General features: G+C 47.6%; 1 protein-coding gene across 1 annotated transcript; it reads left to right on the top strand.

Moving 5' to 3' along the window:
- The first annotated feature begins 6951 nt into the window (after positions 1 to 6951).
- LOC119922513 (olfactory receptor 13G1-like) lies at positions 6952 to 12071 on the top strand. Its single transcript, XM_038742297.1, has 3 exons — positions 6952 to 6957; positions 10870 to 10961; positions 11141 to 12071. The coding sequence occupies exons 1-3, from the start codon at positions 6952 to 6954 to the stop codon at positions 12069 to 12071; spliced, it is 1029 nt and encodes a 342-aa protein (XP_038598225.1).
- The last annotated feature ends 9402 nt before the right edge of the window (positions 12072 to 21473 follow it).

Below are 21473 nucleotides of genomic sequence, written 5' to 3'. Positions count from 1 at the left end.
AAACCTTCTTCCTACTCTGACCTGGGGTTCACTTTTGGTCTCCGCCATTTGCTTCCTCTCCCTCCTCCTCCTCCACACCCCATGACCTACTCTGGGTTATGTCCAGGCTCTGGCTTGGAAGGTCCAATTCGGCAACGGATAGAGACAATCCCTACCCCACAACGGGCTCGTAGTCGAGAAGGGGGGAGGCAGACCACAGAACAAAACAGGGAGACAGGCATCGACAGCATCAAAATAAATAGAATTATAGATACATACACATCGTTTATAAAATAAATAGAATAATAAATATGTACAGATATACAGATAGACACCAGTGCTGAGTGGCGGGGAGGGAGGGAGTAGGGGCGATGGGGAGGGAAGGAAGAGCAGAGGAAAAGTGGGACTCAGTCTGGGAAGGCCTCCTGGAAGAGGTGAGCTCTCAGTAGGGCTTTGAAGGGAGGGAAAGAGCTAGTTTGGCGGATGCGAGGAGGGAGAGCATTCCAGGGCACAGGTAGGACGTGGGCTGGGGGTCGACGGCAGGACGGGTGAGAACGAGGCCCAATGAGGAGGTGAGCGGCGGCACGGGAGCGGAGGGTGCGGGCTGTGCTGTGATTTATTTTAATCCTGTCTACTCCTCGAGGCCATAAGCATGTTGCGAGCGGGGAACGTGTCTACCAACCGGCAGAGTGGATCGCGCACCGACCTAGGAGTCAGAAGGTCATGAGTTCTAATCCCAGCTCTGCCACGCATCTGCTGTGTGACCTTGGGAAAGTCGCTCGACTTCTCTGTGCCTCATGTACCTCCTCTGCAAAATGGGGTTTGAGGATGTGAGCCCCATGTGGGACAGGGACTGCGTCCAACTCGATTGGCTTGTCCCCATCCCAGCGCTTAGTACAGTGCCTGGAATACAGTAAGCACTTAACAAATGCCACAATTATCATTATTGCTCTCCCATGACCTTGGTATTGTGCTCTGCACAGAGTAAGCATTTAATATATACCATTGACTAATTGATTAATTAGGATAATAAGGTTCTAAGTCCAGCCCGTCTACTGAACGAAGCCTTGATTTCCCTATCTGGAAACTGGGGACAAAATATCAGCTTTTCCTCCCTCCTAGATAGTGAGCCCCGTGTGGACGAGGGAGTTGTGTGTGATCTGATTATCCTACATCTACTCACCTTAACACGGTGAGTATTTGTTGAGTACTTATTGCGTGCAGAGCACTGTATTAAGCGGTTGGGAGAGCACAACACAACAGAATTAGCAGATACGTTACCTGACCATAAGGAGCTGACAGTCTAGAGATAGTAAATAGATATAGAGAAGCAGCGTGGCTCAGCGGAAAGAGCCCGAGCTTCGGAGTCAGAGGTCTTGGGTTCTAATCCCGGCTCCGCCACCTGTCAGCTGTGTGACTTTAGACAAGTCACTTCACTTCTCTGGGCCTCAGTTCCCTCATCTGGAAAATGGAGATGAAGACTGGGAGCCCCCTGTGGAACACTCTGATCACCTTGTATCCCCCCCAGAGCTTAGAACAGGGCTTTGCAAATAGTAAGCGCTTAACAAATACCATTATTAAAATTATATAGGGATAGATATAAATATAGAGATAGAGATAGATATAGGTATCTCTACAGTATCCTATATGAAGAAGCAGCATGGCCTAGAGAAGCAGCGTGGCTCAGTAGAAAAGAGATGGGCTTTGGAGTCAGAGGTCATAGGTTCAAATCCCAGGTCCGCCAATTGTCAGCTGTGTGACTTTGGGTAAGTCACTTAACTACTCTGTGCCTCAATTGCCAAATCTGTACAACGGGGATTAAGACTGTGAGCCCCACGTGGGACAACCTGATCACCTTGTAACCTCCCCAGCTCTTAGAAAGTGCTTTGCACATAGTAAGCGCTTAATAAATGTCATTATTATTATTATTATTAGTGGCAACAGGATTGGGGAGTCAGAGGATGTGGGTTCTAATCCTGGCTCTGCCACTTCTCTGCTGTGTGACCTTGGGCAAGTCACTTCACTTCTCCGTGACTCAGTTACCTCATCTGCGAAATGGGGATTTAGACTGTGAGCCCCATGTGGGACAGGGACGGTGTCTGACCCGATTAGCTTGCTTCTATCCCAGCGCTTAGAACAGTGCCTGGCACATAGTAAGCATTTAGGGAATACCATAAATAATTAGAAGACATATAACCCCATATCTTAACCCCTGTCTCCAAGGAGCAAATAGTTTACTGGAAGAGAAGCAGTATGGACTAATGGAAAGAGCATCCCAGCTCTGCCCCTTGCCTGCTGTGGGACCTTGGGCATGTCATTTCACTTCTCTGCGCCTCAGTTCCCTCAACTGTAAAACAGGGATTCAATGATTAGACTGTGAGCCCCGTGTGGAACACAGACGTGTCTGACCCCAGCACTTAGAACAGTGCTCATCACATAGTAAGCACTTTAACAAATACTCCCCCAAAAAACAGAGCGAGCAGGGTAAAGAAGCATGTAGCAGGAAGTTGTAAAATGGATCAGGAGGAAATAAATAAATAATTGCAGTGCAAGTAAATACGCAGATACATATTGATAGAATAATAATAATGATGGAATTTGTTAAGCGCTTACTATGTGCAAAGCACTGTTCTAAACGCTGGGGGGATACAAGGTGATCACGTTGTCCCACGTGGGGCTCACAGTCTTAATCCCCATTTTACAGATGAGGTAACTGAAGCATAGAGAAGTGAAGTGACTTGCCCAAAGTCACAAAGCTGATAAGTGGCAGAGGCGGGATTAGAACTCACGACCTCTGATTCCCAAGCCCAGGCTCTTTCCACTGAGCCACGCTGCTTCTCTATAAATAGAAAGTAGCTGTATATATGCTCAGGATAGGAATGGAGCTCATAACAGGTAAGAGAAGTGTTAAATTGATTAAATGGAGGGGTGAGGCGATTTCATCAGGAAAACTTCTCAGAGGAGGTGGGATTTTAGGGAGGCTTGGAAGGCAAAGGATTTGGAAGGGAGGGAGTTCCAGGTTAGGGAAACAGTAGCATGATCTGGAGAAGGGTGGAGGGTCAGAGTTGGGAGGCAAGAGCTAGCTACAGTTGGAGGGTGTTCTTGGGAAGAGGATTGAAACGTGTGAGGCGGGGGAACGGTTGGGTGGGATGGGGAGACCTGCTGAGATGCTTTTAAGCCAGTGGTCAAGAGTTGTTGGGGAGAATCCAATACAACAGAGTTGGCGGACACGTTCCCCAACCACAACAAGTCTACCGTCTAGAGGGTGAGACGGACATTAATATAAATACATAATTTAATAGTCTGTAATTTAAATATATGTATATAAATGCTGAGGGGCTAAGGGTGAGACAAAGATCAGCCCCCCACAAATGTCCCAGATCCAAGTGCTAAGATGATGGAGAAGGGAGAGAGAACCAGGAAAAAGAGGGCTCATTCGGGAAAGGCCTCTTAGAGATGGGACCTTAATGAGACTTCGAAGATGGAGAGAGTGGTGTTCTGGTGTCTGTGGCTGACGAGTTCCAGGCCAGGGGCGGGATGTGGGAAAGACGAGAACGGGGCACGATGAGAAAGCTGGCATTAGGGGGCGAAGGGTGAGGGCTGGACTGGAGTAGGGCAAGACGAACGTGAAAGCTACTGACCCAGGAAATCAGGAAGACCAGTGAGTTTACAACCTGGCCTAACCTCCTCGAAGTCGTCCTGTGAGGTAGAAGCCACCAAGGGCCTGAAGGACCCCGGATAGCCCATCCTACGATGCACACAGACTCCGTGCCCTCGTCTCCTCTTGAGAATCGCCCACAGATAATAATGATGGTATTTAGGCGCTTACTATATGCAAAGCACTGTTCTAAGCGCTGACTATTCTAAGCGCTGGGGGGATACAAGGTGATCAGGTTGTCCCCCGTGGGGCTCACAGTCTTTATCCCAATTTTACAGTTGAGGGAACTGAAGCACAGAGAAGTGAAGTGACTTGAGTCACACAGCTGACAGATGGCCCAGGAGCTTTGGGAAAGAAAGAAGACATCACCACCTGGAGGGCCTCCCAGCTCCTTGCGACAGAGATCGGGGCTTGGGTTTTAGTTTCCAAGCACTTCATACAGTCCACTGCAGATTGTAAGCACCTCAAGGGCAGAAATCGCTCAACTTCATCAATTCTACTCTCCAAACCACTTAGTAGAGTTCTCTGCAAGCAAAAAGTGCTCAGAAATTATCCACTAGGTCACACTGAGAAGTAGCGTGGCCTAGTCGATAGAGACCGGGCCTGGGAACCAGAAGTACCTGGGTTTTTTTCTTAATGGCATTTAGTAAGCGCTTGCTACGTGCTAAGCACAGTTCTAAGCACTGGGGAAGTTACAAGGTGATAAGGTTGTCCCACGGGGGGCTCACAGTCTTCATCCCCATTTTACAGATGAGGTCACTGAGGCACAAAGAAGTTAAGTGACTTGCCCAAAGTCACACAGCTGACAATTGGCGGAGCCGAGATTTGAACCCATGACCTCTGACTCCAAAGCCAGTGCTCTTTCCACTGAGTAACGCTGCTTCTCCATTCTAATTAGTCCGTTCCCATCCTGACTCTGTCTGACTTTGACTGAATCCGACCTGTTTATCTCTACCCCAAGGTTGAGAACTGTGCTTAGCACATAGTAAGGGCTTAAAAAATACCAGTTTTCATTCTTATTATTATCTCCGTGATGGTCAAAGTGCTTAGCACAGAGTAAGACCTGCCAGGTCCTCCTTTATTCATCTCCCCTCCCACCCTCACAGCACTTATGTCCATATCTGAAATTTCTTTATTTATTCATTTTTTAATGGCATTTATTAAGCGCTTACTATGTTGTCAGTCACCCCTTCTAGACCGTAAACTCATTGTGGGCAGAGAATATATGTGTTTAATGTTATGTCATACTCTCCCAAGCGCTTAGTACTGAGCTTTGCACCCAGTAAGCACTCAATGAATACGATTGAATGGAAACATGAATGAATGAAAGTGCTTAGTAGAGTACTCGGCACATAGTAAGCACTCAATAATAACAACAATGGTATTCCTTAAGCGCTTACTATGTGCCTTGCACTGTTCTAAGCACTGGGGGAGATACAAGGTGATCAAGTTGTCCCACGTGGGGGGCTCACAGTCTTAATCCCCATTTTACAGATGAGGTTAACTGAGGTACAGAGAAGTGAAGTGACTTGCCCAAGGTCACACAGCAGACAATAATAATAATAATAATAATAATACTGATAATAATAATAATAATAGTATTTGTTAAGCGCTTACTATGTGCAAAGCACTGTTCTAAGCGCTGGGGGGGATACAAGGTGATCAGGATGTCCCACGTGGACAATCTTAATCCCCACTTAATCACGTCTTAATCCTCATTTTACAGATGAGGTAACTGAGGCACAGAGAAGTTAAGTGACTTGCCCAGAGTCACACAGCTGACAAGTGGTGGAGTCGGGATTAGAACCCACGACCTCTGACTCCCAAGCCCGGGCTCTTGCTACTAGGCCATGCTGCTTCTCTTCATATCCACCAGACAGTGACTCTCCCCCCTTTCAAAGCCTTATTGAAGGCTCATCTCCTCCAAGAGGCCTTCTCTGACTGCCCTCCTTTCCTCTTCTCCCACTCCCTTCTGCGTTATCCTGACTTGCTCCCTTTCCTCATCCCCGCTCCCAGCCCCACAGCACTGATAATAATAATAATGATGGCATTTATTAAGCGCTTACTATGTGCAAAACACTGTTCTAAGCGCTGGGGAAGATACCAGGTGATCAGGTAGTCCCACGGAGGGCTCACAGTCTTCATCCCCATTTTACAGATGAAGGAACTGAGGCACAAAGAAGTGAAATGACTTGTCCAAAGTCACACAGCTGACAAGCGGCGGAGCCGGGATTTGAACTCACGCCCTCTGACTCCAAAGCCCGGGCTCTTTCCACTGAGCCACGCTGCTTCTCTGCTTCACTGAAGTCCGCATCTATCATTTATTTCTATTAATATCTGCCTCACTCTCTAGACTGTAAACTCGTTGTGGGCAGGAAATCTGACTTTATTGTTATATTGTCCTCTCTCAAGCACTTACCGTGGTGCTCTGCACACAGCAAGCGCTCAATAAATACATCGAATCTCGGCTCCGCCACTTAGCTGTGTGACCTTGGGTGAGCCACTCAACTTCTCTGTGCCTCAGTTACCTCATGTGTAAAATGGGGATGAAGACTGTGAGCCCCACCTGGGACAACTTTATCACCTTGTAACCTTCACAGCGCTTAGAACAGTGCTTTGCACATAGTAAGAGCTTAACAAATACCATTATTACTATTATTGTTATTATTTGACCGACTGACTGACTACTTTAAGAGCTAAGAGTAAGAAAAAGACCGACATCATATCCTGATGAGAGTTCGACCCTCTCGCACTTGTCATGAGACTGTGAACCCCACGTGGGACAGGGACTGTGTCCAACTCAATTTGCTCCTATCCACCTCAGCGCTTAGTACAGTGCCTGACAAGTAGTAAGCGCTTAACAAATACCATTATTATAATTATTATAATTATTATAATTATTATTATTAATGGCTCTAACGGTCACATCGTCCCGCTCCGGTCCAGTCTCCCCTCAGCCTCTCCCAGAGTCCTCCACTCCCGGGACCGGGAACCAGAGGAAGTCAACAGCCAACCAAGAAACCGAGGAAATCCCAGGGCGGAATTCGATAATCCCGCCTCCTATTTGCCCTCTGAGGCCCAACTGGGAAGCAACAGACCCATCCCCCGTAGGGACATCCCCAAGCCTTGCCTCTGTACTCCGGAAACTTCGTATCCACGACAAACAAATCAGTCGTTTACTTAAGCAGGAGTGAGAAGCCAACTACATGACAGGTGGGCTCTGTGGCTGATTCCAGAGGAAGCCGAGACTCTGATTTATTCTCCGTTATTCTCCCGTGGCAGGACCACCTACCCTAAATAGCCGCCCCTGAGGAATGCACGTAAGTAGCTACTTTTTTTTCTTAGTTTTTAATGGTATTTGTTAAGTGCTTTCTATGCGCCCTGCTAAGCGCTGGGGTAGATGCAAGATAATCAGGTGGGACTCAGTCCCTGTCCCACGTGGAACTCACAGAGGGAGGACAGTCACTGAATCCCCATTTTAGAGAAGAAGAAGAAACAGGTGCATGAAGTAAATTGACTTGTCCAACGTCACAGAGCAGACAAGAGGCAGAGCTGGAATTAGAACTCAGTCCTCCGACTCCCAGGCCCGGGGTCTTCCCACTAGGCCCCGCGAGGAATGATAATTCCTCCTTCTCCCTAGCTCACAGGGATGTCGTAAGGTCAAAGATGGGATGAACAACTGGAAAAGGCTTTGGAAAAGAAAAGTGCTACGTAATACCCATAATACTTGCAATGCACTCTATACTCAATCGTATTTATTCATTCAGTTGAGTGCTTACTGTGTGCAGAGCACTGTACTAAGCGCTTGGGACATACAAGTCGGCATCATATAGAGACGAACACTACCCGACTACGGGCTCACGGTCTAGAAGGGGGAGACAGACAACAAAATGCTGTGTGACTGTGGGCAAGCCACTTGACTTCTCTGTGCCTCAGTTCCCTCATCTGTAAAATGGGGATTAAGTCCGGGATCCCCATGTCGGACAGGGACTGGGCCCAACCTGATTAGCCCATATCTGCCCCCGCACTTAGTTCAGTGCCTGGCACAGAATAAGCACTTAACTAATACCATGAGAAGAATGATAATAATAATGTTGGTATTTGTTAAGCGCTTACTATGTGCAAAACACTGTTCTAAGCGCTGGGGTAGATACAATAGTAATAATGATAAAAATGGCTTTTATTAAGCACTTACTATGTGCAAAGCACTGTTCTAAGCACTGGGGGGAATACAAGGTGATCAGGTTGTCCCACGTGGGGCTTACAGTCTTCATCCCCATTTTACAGATTAGGCAATTGAGGCACAGAGTAGTTAAGTGATTTACCCAAAGTCACACAGCTGACAATTGGCGGAACCGGGATTTGAACCCGTGACCTCTGACTCCAAAGCCCGGGCTCTTTCCACTGAGCCAGGTAATCAGGTTGTCCCACGTGGGGCTCACAGGCTTCATCCCCATTTTACAGATGAGGGAACTGAGGCCCAGAGAATTGAAGTAACTTACTCAAGGTCACACATCTGACAAGTGACAAATCCGGGATTAGGACCCATGACCTACGGCTCCCCAGCCCGGGCTCTTGCCACTGAGCCACGCTGCTTCTCTATGACTCTATCTGTATGAAATCTGTTGGCCTGGAGAGAATTATCCTGTTCATAGAATTACCCACTTTTAGTATTGTTATTTTTATTACTATTTGGTATAATTATTAACATTTTGGTATTTGTTAAGCATTTCTTATGTGCCAAGCACTGTACGACGCGCTGGATTAGAAACAAAATAATCAGGTCAGACAACAGTCCCTGACCTACATGGGGCTCACCAGTCTAAAGGGAAGGGAGAGGAAGGTATTTGGGGGATCTTTTTAAGGCATTTGTTAAGCACTTACTATGCGCCAAGAACTGTGCTAAATCCTGGGTTAGATACAAGCTAATCAGGGATATTTAATTCCCATTTCACAGAAGAGAAAACATGACAGCCAGAGCCATCGTCATGTGCGGAGAGGTTGGAGGGCAATGTGTCCTATTGGAAAGAAGACCGGACTCAAAGTCATGAAACCTGACCTGTAATCTCCAAAGCCCGGGCTTTGGAGTCAGAGGTCATGGGTTCAAATCCCGGCTCCGCAAATTGTTAGCTGTGCGACTTTGGGCAAGTCACTTCACTTCTCTGGGCCTCAGTTAACTCATCTGTAAAATGGGGATGAAGACTGTGAGCCCCCCGTGGGACAACCTGATCACTTTGTAACCTGCCCAGCACTTAGAACAGTGCTTTTCACATAGTAAGCGCTTAAGAAATGCCTTCACTATTATGACCTCGGGCAAGTCACTTAACTTCTCTGGGCCTCGGTTTTCTCGCCTGTAAAATGGGGATAATAGGAGATAAAAGCCCTGCTCTCCCTCTCTCTTCTGAGCCCACTGTGGGACGGGGACTGTGTCTGACCTGATTTTCTGGTATATTTTTAGTAGTATTTGTTAAGTGTTTTCTTTGTTCCAGGCACTGTTCTAAGCGTTGGGGTAGTTAGAAGGTTGGACAATATCCATGTACCGCATGGGGCTCATTTTACAGATGAGACAACTGAGGTTCAGAGAAGTGAAGTGATTTGCCCAAAGTCCACAGCAGACAAGTGACAGAACCAGGGTTAGAAACCTAGTCCTTCTGACTCCCAGGCTGCTTGGCAAATAGTGAATGTTTAACCAATACCACAATTATTCTTACTATAAAGGTAATCTTGGGCCAGATTTGATTAACTGGGGCCAGATTTGATTATCTTCTATCTTCCCCAATGCTCAGTACAGTTCTTAGCATAGTAAGTGCTTAACAAATACCATAATTATACTATCATCATCAACATCGATGGTATTTGCTGAGCACTTACTGTGAGTACAGCACTGTACTAAGCGCCTGGGAGAGTACTGTATAACAGAGGTGGTAGACACATCCCTTGCCCACGAGGAGCTTACACTCTAGAGGGGGAGACAGACATGACTATAAAGCCCGTTGTTGGGTAGGGACCGTCTCTCTAGGTGGTCGACTTGTACTTCACAAGCGCTTAGTACAGTGCTCGAAGAAGAAGAAGAAGAAGAAGAAGAAGAAGAAAAAGAAGAAGAAGAAGAAGAAGAAATAAAAAATCTCCTCAAAAATCTCCAGTGGCTACCAATCAACCTACGCATCAGGCAGAAACTCCTCACCATCGGCTTCAAGGCTCTCCATCACCTTGCCCCCTCCTACCGCACCTCCCTTCTGTCCTTCTACAGCCCAGCCCGCATCCTCCGCTCCTCTGCCGCTAATCTGCTCACGGTGCCTCGTTCTCGCCTGTCCCACCGTCGACCCCCGGCCCACGTCATCCCCCTGACCTGGAATGCCCTCTCTCCCCACATCTGCCAAGCTAGCTCTCTTCCTCCCTTCAAGGCCTTACTGAGAGCTCACCTCCTCCAGGAGGCCTTCCCAGACTGATCCCCCTCCTTCCTCTCCCCCTCTTCTCCCTCTCCATCCCTTCGCCTTACCTCCTTCCCTTCCCCACAGCACCTGTATATATGTTTATATGTTTGTATGTATTTATTACTCTATTTATTTATTTATTTTACTTGTACATATCTATTCTATTTATTTTATTTTGTTAATATGTTTTGTTTTGTTCTCTGTTTCCCCCTTCTAGACTGTGAGCCCACTGTTGGGCTCCCTCTATGTGTTGCCAACTTGTACTTACCAAGCGCTTAGTACAGTGCTCTGCACACAGTAAGCGCTCAATAAATACGATTGATTGATTGATTGATTGAAGAAGAAGAAGAAGAAGAAGAAGAAGAAGAAGAAGAAGAAGAAGGCTTAGTGGAAAGAGCCCGGGTTTGGGAGTTAGAGGACATGAGTTCTAATCCCGGATCTGCCACTTGTCTGCTGTGTGATCTTGGGCAAGCCACTTTACTTCTCTGTGCCTCAGTTCCCTCATCTGTAAAAAGGGGATTAAGACTGTGAGCCCCACGTGGGACAACCTGATTACCTTGTATCCCCCAAGCGCTTAAAGCAGTGATTGGCAAATAGTAAGCACTTAATAAATACCATTATTATTATTATTAGTAGTAGTAGTAGTAGTAGCAATAGTAGTAGTAAACTACTTCTATTGTTTCATCAGTTTCTCTTAAGCAATTAATAAATACCATTATTATTATTAGTAGTAGTAATTGTCGTAGTAAACTACTTCTATTGTTTCCTCAGTTTCTCTGGTTTCCTCACTACTCCCAGGTGAACATCGTAAAAGGGCGGTTTCCAGAGCCAGGAACGACAGAGAAGACCAAAGACGCAGCCAGCAGCTTTTCCCTGGATCTGGATCACCAGTTCTCCTTCTCCCCTTCCCCACCAGCTCTGCCCTTCTTCGTCAGCTCTCCATTTCGCCTTCACCACCGATTCTCCCTTTCCCCTTTCTCCCACCTACCTCCGCACCAGTTCCCCTGCCTCATTCCACGGCCATCCGTCCCTGTCCCCTTCGGCATCCCCCGTCTGGTCCCCCTGAAAGTCCGAAGAACCGCAGTGCCGTGTCCGAGTTCGTCATCCTGGGCCTTTCGAACCGCCCCGAGATGCAGCCCCTCCTCTTCGCCATCTTCCTGTGCGTCTACCTGGTGGCCGTGCTGGGCAATGGTCTCATCATGGCCGCGGTATCCCTCAGCGCGGCCCTGCACACGCCCATGTACGTCATGCTGCTGCCTCTGGCCCTGGTGGACGTCGTGTGCACCTCCTCCATCGTCCCCAAGATGCTGGAGACCACACTGGGACCCCGGAAGACCATCTCCTACGGCGGCTGCATGGCCCAGCTCTTCTTCTTCACCTGGTCCCTGGCGGCCGAGATGGTCCTCTTCACCGCCATGGCCTTCGACCGCTACGTGGCCATCTGCTTCCCCCTCCGCTACGCCGCCGTCATGAGCCGGCGGACGTGCTCTGCCCTCCTGGCCGCCGTCCTCCTCGGCGCCGTCACCAACGCCTGGGTGCACACGGTCCTCGTCCTCCGGCTGACCTCCTGCAGGTCGGACGCCGTCGTCCACTTCTTCTGCGAGATCCCCGCCCTGCTGGCCCTCTCCTGCAGCCCTGTCCGGGCCAACGAGGTGATGGTCTTCGTGGCCGATATCGCCCTGGCCATGGGGGACTTTATGCTGACCTGCCTCTCCTACGGCTTCATCGTGGCCGCCATCCTCCTCATCCGGTCGGCCGAAGGCAAGAGGAAGGCCTTCTCCATCTGCTCCTCCCACCTCTGCGTGGTCTCCCTCTACTACTCTCCGGTCATCTACACCTACATCCGGCCCGCCTCCTCCTACTCGTTCGACAGGGACAAGGTGGTGGCCACGTTATACACGCTGGTCACGCCCACCCTAAACCCCATCGTCTACAGCCTCCGCAACAGAGAGATCCAGGCGGGCATCCGGAAGGTCTTCCCCTCCCTGAAGTGCCGATAGGAATGATAATAGTCATTATTCTTATTTTGGTACTCGTGGAGAGCTTACTGGCTGCCGAGCGCCGTTCTAAATTCCGGGATAGGTAAAAGTTGATCAGGTTTGACGCGGTCTCTGTCACACATGGGGTTTACGATCTTAATCCCCATTTTCCAGATGAGGTAACTGAGGCCCAGAAAAGTGAAGGGACTTGCCCAAAGTCACACAGCTGACAAGCGACGGAGTTGGGTTTAGAACCCGCATCCTTCTGAATACTAGGCCCGGGCTCTATCCACTAAGCCACATTGCTTCTCTGCAATGAGGGGGTGAGAGTTTCTTCTCCACCGCCACCTCGAGTAATTCATTCATTCAATCGTATTTATTGAGCGCTTAATGTGTGCAGAGCACTGTACTAATGATAATGATAATAATAATAATAATTTTTAAGTACTTACTACGTGCCAGACACTGCATTAAGCACCAGGGTGGATAGAAACAAATCGGCTTGGACACAGTCTCTGTCCCACTTGGGGCTCACTGTCTCAATCCCCATTTTACAGGTGAGGTAACTGAGGCCCAGAGAATAATGATACTAATAACTGTTGTATTTGTTAAGCACTTCCTAAATGCCAGGCACTGAACTAAGCACTGGGGTGGATACAAACAAATCGGGTTGGATACAGTCTGTCCCACTTGGGGTTTACAGTCTCAATCCCCATGTTATAGATGAGGTAACTGAGGCCCAGAGAATAATGATACTAATAACCTTTGTATTTGTTAAGCGCTTCCTATATACCGAGCACTGAACTAAGTGCTGGTGTGGATACAAGCAAATCGCGTTGGAGACAGTTCCTGTCCCACGTGGGGCTCAGTCTTCATCCCCATTTTACAGATGAGGTTACCGAGGCACAGAGAAGTGAAATGACTTATCCAAGGTCGCACAGCAGATGAGTGGCAGAGCCAGGATTAGAACCTGGCTATCCGCTAAACCAGGGTGCTTCATGGAGGGGCATAAGGGACAACTAAATATTTTCCCACCCTAATAATAATGATAATAATAATCCCTAATCCCTTGAAGTCTATGAAAGAGGATGGAGATGCACGCTGGCCATTATTATAATAATAATAATGATGGGATTTGTTAAGCACTAATCACTGTTCTAAGCGCTGGGGGAGATGCAAGGAAATCAGGTTGTCCCACGTGTCCCTGTCTTAACCCCCATTTTGCAGATGAGGGAACTGAGGCCCAAAGAAGTGAAGTGACTTGCCCAAAGTCATACAGCTGATAAGAACCCATGACCTCTGACCCCCAAGCCTGCATGCTTTCTAAACCACCCTGCTTCTCTATAATTTTTGTACTGTGCCAAGCAATGTTCTAAGAGCTGGGGCAGATACATGGTTATCAGGTTGTCCCATGTGGGGCTCACAGTCTTCATCCCCATTTTACAGGTGAGGGAACTGAGGCCCAGAGAAATTAAGTGGCTTGCCCAAGGTCACACCGCTGATAAGCGGCGGATCCGGGATTAGATCCCACGACCTCTGACCGCCCAAGCCCGGGCTCTTTCATTCATTCATTCATTCGCGCTTAGTCCAGTGCTCTGCACACAGTAAGCGCTCAATAAATACAATCGAATGAATTCATTCATTTGATCGCATTTATTGAGCACTTACCTTGTGCAGAGCACTGGACTAAGCACTTGGGAAGTATAAGTCGGCAACATGACATGCTGTATAGCTTTCCCACCTCGCCTCAACAAGACTCTCAGCCCACTGAGAGCAAAGACTTTGCCTTCCTCAGGTCTTCTACCCTTTCCTCGGCCACCCTGCCTGGGAACGATCCCAAATCACTTCCCATTCACCAGCTGGAGGGCCTGCAGAGTGCAAGGGATAATTTCCATATCCGATGGCAAACGCCGGGAAAATGTTCATGTCTGATTCATTCATTCGTTCAGTCGTATTTATTGAGCGCTTACTGTATGCAGAGCACTGGACTAAGCACTTGGGAAGTACAAGTCGGGAACATCTAGAGATGGTCCCTACCCGACGATGGGCTCACAGTCTAGAAGGGGGAGACAGACGACAAAACCAAACATTTTGAAAGGGATCAAAATCATCAGAACAAATAGAATTATAGCTACAGGCACTTCAGTAATAAAATAAATAGAATTGTTAATATGTAATAGCAAAATAAATAGAGCAATGAATCTGTACAAATATGTACAATACTGTGGGGAGGGAAAGGAGGTAGGGTGGGGGGATGGGGAGGAGGAGAGGAAAAATGGGACTCAGTCTGGGAAGGCCTCCTGGAGGAGGTGAGCTCTCAGTAGGGCATTGAAGGGAGGAAGAGAGCTAGCTTGGCAGATATGTAAAAATATGGAATGCTTCAGAAAATCCTATGGGACAGCCTCATCACGTTTGCACCCACGTTCTCCCCTAGTCCTTTCGATCACCGCTATTTCCATACGTAACTATTTGAGCCGCCTCTTCCTCCCGTCTGTTAATAAATGAATTCCAGTATTCCTTCACTGGTCATTCATTCATTCAATCGTATTTACTGAGCGCTTACTGTGTGCAGAGCACTGGACTAAGCGCTTGGGAAGTACAAGTCGGCAACATCGAGAGACAGTTCCTACCCGACAACAGGCTCACAGTCTAGAAGTAGCGTGGCTCAGTAGAAAGAGCCCGGGCTTTGAGGTCAGTGGTCATGGGTTCAAATCCCGGCTCTGCCAGTTGTCAGCTGTGTGACTTTGAGCAAGTCACTTCACTTCTCCGTGCCTCAGTGACCTCATGTGGAAAATGGGGATTGACTGTGAGCCCCCCATGGGACAACCTGATCACCTTGTAGCCTCCCCAGTGCTTAGAACAGTGCTTTGCACATAGTAAGCGCTTAACAAATGTCATTATTATTATTACTATTAGAAGGGGAGACAGACAAAGCGCTTACTAGGGATCCAGCACCGTTCTATGCGCTGGGCTGGATACAAGCTCATCAGTCCCTGTACCACGATATTAATAATAATGGTATTTGCTAAACGCTTACTAAGTGCCAAGCATCGCTGGAGTAGATATGAGGTAACTGGGGCCCAGTGAAGGGAGGCGACTTGCCCAAGGTCACACGGCAGACAGGGGGCAGAGCCAGGATTAGAACCCAGGTCCTCTTACTCCCAAGCCCGGGCTCTTTCCACTAGGCCACACTGCTCAGTGCCTGCTTGCCATCCCCTTTAGAGTGGAAACTCCTTGAAAGCAAGGATCGCATTTTCTACCTCTCTTCTACTATCCCAAATGCTCAGTACACTGCCCTGGACCCAGTAGGCGTTCAATCGGTACTACTAGAGTTTATAGGTCAGGGATCAGATCTTCCACGTCTAGTCTATTCGCCCAAGTGCTCTTGACACTGTGGTTGCTTATCTTATTAAAGCGTAAGCATCTTGAGGGTAAGGACAATCGTTCACCCGATTGTATTTTTTGGGCGCTGACTGTGTGCAGAACGCTATACTAAGCGCTTGGAAAGTACAATTCAGCAATAGAGACAATCCCTGCCCAGACCGGGCTGACAGTCTAGAAGTGGGGAGACCGACAACTAAACAAGTAAACAGGCATCAATAGTATCGATATAAATAAATACAATTAGATATCTATATATCTCTCTATATATATATCGTAAGGAGTATCGCTTAGTACAGTGCTCTGCACACAGTAAGAGCTCAATAAATTCGATTGAATGAATGCGTAGAAAGGAATTAATGTAAATAAATACAATTGTAGATATGTACCTATGTGCACAAGTGCTATGGGGTGGGGAGGGGGGACAGAGCAGAGGGAGTGGGTCGGGGCGATGGGGAGGAGAGGGGAAGCTGAGGAAAAGGAGGGACAGGTCTTCTACCTCTGTTATATCCTCCCAAGCGCTTAGTACGGCCTAGGGGCAAGAGCCCGGGCTTGGGAGTCAGAGGTTATGAGTTCTAATCCCGACCCCACCACTTGTCTCCTGTGTGACCTTCGGCAGACCACTTCACTTCTCTGGACTTCAGTTATCTCGTCTGTAAAATGCTACTGATGCCTGTCTACTTGTTCGGTTTTCTTGTCTCTCTCCCCCCTTCTAGACCGTGAGCCCGTCGTGGGGTAGGGACAGTCTCTATCAGTTGCCGAATTGTACTCTCCAAGCGCTTAGTCCAGTGCTCTGCATGCAGTAAGCGCTCATTAAATATGATTGGATGAATGAAATGAACGAATAAAATGGATATTGAGACTGTGAGCCCCAGGGGGGAAGGGGACCGTGGTCAACCTGATTGCCCTGCATCTACCCAGCGCTTAGAACAGGGCGTGGCACATAGTAAGTGCTAAACAAATTCTATAATTGGTAGTAGTAGTAGCCCAATCCTCTGTATATAGAAGTTGCTCAATAAACGCCATAGATTACTTAGCCCTAGGCGTTGTTTCTGTTTACTCTCCAAAGCACTTAGTGTAGTGCTTAGCACTCAAAAGGCACTCAATTAACACTATTGGTCAGTGATTGATTGATTGATTGATGGACCGATCGATCCAAGAAGCCCTGTCCACGAGGAGCACTGAGCTCGTTGTAAGTTCCAAGTGAATATTTCCTGCTCCAGTGAGAATAATAATGATGGTATTTGTTAAGCGCTTACTGTGTGCCGAGCAGTGTTCTAAGCCCTGGAAGCAGCGTGGCCTAATGGGTAGAGTACAGGCTTGGGAGTCAGAAGGACCTGGGTTCGAATCCCGGCTCCACCCCTTATCTGCTGTGGGAGCCCCTGTAGACAGTAAACTCGTGGGCGGGGAATATATCTGCCCACTCTATTATACTCTACTCTCTCAAGCGCTTAGCACAGTGCTCTGCACGAAAGAAGTGCTCAATAAATAATATTTATTGATTGGTTTAGCAGTAGAGGCAAATCATGGTATAGAAAAACACCAAAGGAGGTTGTGATTGCCAAGGTGTTGAGGAAGTTGATTTTTATCAATAATAACTTAATAAATAAGTTTTTATTATTAATAGCAGTTAATAATAATCTCATAACAATAAGAAGCAGAAGCAGCTTGGGTCAGTGGAAAGAGCCCGGGCTTTGGAGTCAGAGGTCATGGGTTCAAATCCCGGCTCAGCCAATTGTCAGCTGTGTGACTTTGGGCCGTGTCACTTCACTTCTCTGGTCTCAGTGACCTCATCTGTAAAATGAGGATTAAGACTGTGAGCACCCCGTGGGACAACCTGATCGCCTTGTAACCTCCCCAGTACTTAGAACAGTGCTTTGCACATAGTAACCACTTAATAAATGCTATAAAAAGAAGAATAGTGGTATTTGTTAAGCATCTACTCTGCCAATCACTCTACTAAACATTGAGAGAAATATAAGATAATCAAGCTGAGCACAGTTCTTGTTTGACGTGGGGTTTACAGTTGAAGTAGAAGGAAGAACCCTTCAATCAATCAATCGTATTTAATGAGTTTTTTATTTGTGCAGAACACTGTACTAAGCGCTCGAGAGAGTATTATATCACAGTTGGTAGACACATTCCCCGCCCGCAATGAGCTCACAGTCTAGTGGGGAGAACAGGTATTGAATCCCCATTTTACAGATGAGGAAAATGAGTCCCTCAGCAGTGAAGTGACTAGCCCAAGATCACGGAGCAGAAAGAGCCGGGATTGGAACCCAGAGCACTTTGCTTCCCACTGAACTTTCCCAATAGCTTAATATATTGCATTGACCACAGTGGGAACTTAATAAATACCTTTAATACCACAGAAGAGAATTGGACTCAGTGAATTCAATTTCAAAGCCTTCGTCTCAGATTAATTCCCAACCTTTCCTTCCAACACGTCTTGGCACTTTTGGACCTTTTTTCCTTTCCTCAGCACATACGCTTATGCGATTTTTATAACACTGTCATTTATGGGCCCAACACTGTACTATAAGTGCTGAGATCGATACAAGATCAACTGATTGGACACAGTCCCTGGACTCATAGTCTAAGAGGGAGGGAAAACGGGTATTGTATCCCCATTTTACCAATGAGGAAACTGAGGAACAAAAAATTAAGGGGCTTTCCAAAAGCCACATGGCCAAAAGTAGCAGAGCCGGTCATCAAACCCATCTCTCAGGCCTTCCAGTCCTGGACTAGGCTAGGATTTGTAAAGTCACAAATGACAGTGTCAAAAAGGATAAATAGTTAGTCGATCAATCAATCAATGGAATTTATTGAGTGCTTACTGTGTGCAGAGCACTGGACTAAACGTTTGGGAGAGTACGGCATAATTGCGTTGGTAGTCACTTTTCTTTTTACAGTATTTGTTAAGCACTTACTATGTACCAGGCACTGTAATAATAATAATAATGGTAATAATAATAATAATAATGACATTTGTTAAGCGCTTACTATATGCGAAGCACTGTTCTAAGCGCTGGGGAGTGATCAGGTTGTCCCACGTGGGGCTCCCGGTCATCATCCCCATTTTACAGATGAGGGAACTGAGGCTCAGAGAAGTGAAGTGACTTGCCCAAGGTCACACATCAGACACGGGGCGGAGCCGGGATTAGAACCCACGACCTCTGACTCTTAGGCCCGGGCTCTTTTCACTGAGCCTCGCCAAGCACTGGGGTAGATACAGGCTAATCAGATCTTCATCCTCATTTTACCGATGAGGGGACTGAGGCACAAAGATGTGACTTGCCCAGGGTCACACAACATACAAGAGGAGGAGGCAGAATTAGATTCCAGGACCTCCCAACTCCCAGGCCCGGGTTCTACCCGTTAGGCCACGCTGATTCTCACGCTTCACCTCTCAGTTGGGGTTTGAGCTGGGGGAGACCCCCTCTAGGAGAAAACAAAATCCCTCCCGGGGGCGCCGACAGGGCCCAGCGATCTGAGGAATTTGGAGGGGCAGGCAGGAAGCAGACCAGAGGCGGAATCAGGAGAAAGTCCAGCGTTCTTTCGCATCCGCTGTTCATTTCCCCCGCTTCTCCCTCCTCACCACGTGAGAAACGGGCCTACGTGTGATTCGATTTCCCTCTCGGGAGCTCGGTTAAACTTTTCCGGCCGCTGCCGTCTTCTTTTTTCGTTTCCCTCCACCCCGGGCGGCCTCCGCCGATGGCTCCGTCAAGCTGGTAGGCCCCGGAGACCTCCTTAGGAAGTCCACCCCCTGGGAGGACGAGGCTGCCAACTGCCTAATCGCCTCCCGGGCGTCTTATTAATAACTTTCTGAAGCGTTGCACTTTTAACGAGTCCCCGAGAGACTCCCCGAAATGGGCGAGGCTTGATTGCTACTTTCCACTGAGCTCGTTTGAGCGTCGGAGCAACAGAGATGCTTCTGGTGGCCCTAGGGCTGCTGGGATGGAGGAGGGAGGCGGGAAGGGTCCCCGGGAGGGTCGAGGCGGACCCCGCATTTCCTCCGTGCCCTAGGAGTGACTCCGGGCCCGGTCCTAGCAGAGAGGAGGCCGAGGATGGAGTCGACCGGGGAAATCAGGTGGCTTCACTCCTGATTGGAGCGAAGTCTTCCTGGCTCTGGGCTCCCAGACAAACCCTCTTCGAACGGTTTTCCTCGGCTGACGACTCGGATTCTCGCCTAGGCCTCGGGGCTCTGTTGAAATGTAATGGATGAGGTCACTGAAAACACGCACACAGGCACACATCGTGGCTCAGTGGAAAGAGCCCGAGCTTGGGAGGCAGAGGTCGTGGGTTCTAATCCCAGCTCTGCCACTTGTCGGCTGGGTGACTTTGAGCGAGTCACTTTGCTTCTCTGGGCCTCAGTCACCTCATCTACAAAATGGGGATGAAGACCGTGAGCCCCACGTGGGACAACCTGATCACCTGGTATCCTCCCCCAGCTCTTAGAACAGTGCTTGGCACATAGTAAGCGCTTAACAAATGCCATCATTATTTACATTCATAACCATACGTGCATAGCCCCATTCTCTCTCTCTTTCTCTCTCTCTTTCACACAAACACACACACACAAACACGCTCACACATATACATAATAATAATGATAATAATAATAGTAATAATAATAATAATAATAATAATAATAATGTTGGTACTTGTTAAGTGCTTACTATGTGCCAAGCACTCTTTTAAGCGCTGGGGTAGATAAAAAGTAAAAAAGGTAATCAGGTTGTCCCACATGGGGCTCACAGTCTTAATCCTCATTTTACAGATGAGGGAACTGAGGCCCAGAGAAGTGAAGTGATTTGTCCAAAGTCAAACAGCTGATGACATCTGTGTGTTGTACATATATGCATATGTATATATGCAGCCATACAGATGGGCACATAATAAAATCATAATAATGGCATTTGTTAAGCACTTACTGTGCCAAGCAATGTTCTAAGCACCAGGGTAGATACCAGGTAATCAGGTTGTCCCACGTGGGGCTCACAGTCTTCATCCCCATTTTACAGATGAGGGAATTGAGGCACAGAGAAGTGAAGTGACATACACACATCCGCATGCACACATTCGCATATATTATATATACATCTTATACATATGTATAGATCAATAATTTTATTTATTTCCGTTGATGCTATTGATGCCTGTTTACTTGTTTTGATGTCTGTCTCCCCCCTTCTAGACTCTGAGCTCATTGCTTGGTAGGGATTGTCTCTGTTGCTGAATTGTCCTCTCCCATGTTCCTAGTACAGTGCTCTACACACAGTAAGCGCTCAATAAGCAGCGTGGCTCAGTGGAAAGAGCCCGGGCTTTGGAGTCAGACGTCAAGGGTTCAAATCCCGGCTCCGCCAATTGTCAGCTGTGTGACTTTGGGCAAGTCACTTAACTTCTCTGTGCCTCAGTTACCTCATCTGGAAAATGGAGATTAAGACTGTGAGCCTCCGGTGGGACAACCTGATCACGTTGTAACCTCCCCAGCGCTTAGAACAGTGCTTTCCACATAGTAAGCGATTAATAAATGCCATCATTATTATTATTATGAATAAATATGATTGAATGAAATATAATTGAATGAAATATGATTGAATGAATTTGTGCATATGCAGAGATATATAAGCATGTATATGCATATGTACAAACATACACCGTCACGTATATGGGCATGCATGTATGTGCATATGTACCTATATATGCATGAACACTCAGAAATGCACGTGACTACACTCACACATGTACACGAACACATATGCATATGTATAAACGCACACCTATGCAAGGGAAGTAGCTGTGGCTCAGTGGAAAGAGCCCAGGCTTGGGAGTCAGAGGTCGTGGGTTCTAATCCCGGCTCCGCCCCTTGTCAGATAGATGACCTTGGGCAAGTCACTTCACTTCTCCATGCCTCAGTTCCCTCTTCTGTAAAATGGAGATGAAGACCGTGAGCCCCACGTGGGACAACCTGATGACCTTGTATCTTCCCCAGCGCTTAGAACAGTGCTCGGCACATAGTAAGCGCTTAACATACACCAT

Source organism: Tachyglossus aculeatus, unplaced genomic scaffold, assembly GCF_015852505.1.
Source record: "Tachyglossus aculeatus isolate mTacAcu1 unplaced genomic scaffold, mTacAcu1.pri scaffold_105_arrow_ctg1, whole genome shotgun sequence".
In the NCBI taxonomy this organism is placed as follows: domain Eukaryota; kingdom Metazoa; phylum Chordata; class Mammalia; order Monotremata; family Tachyglossidae; genus Tachyglossus; species Tachyglossus aculeatus.
This window is presented reverse-complemented; position numbering and strand designations above follow the sequence as displayed.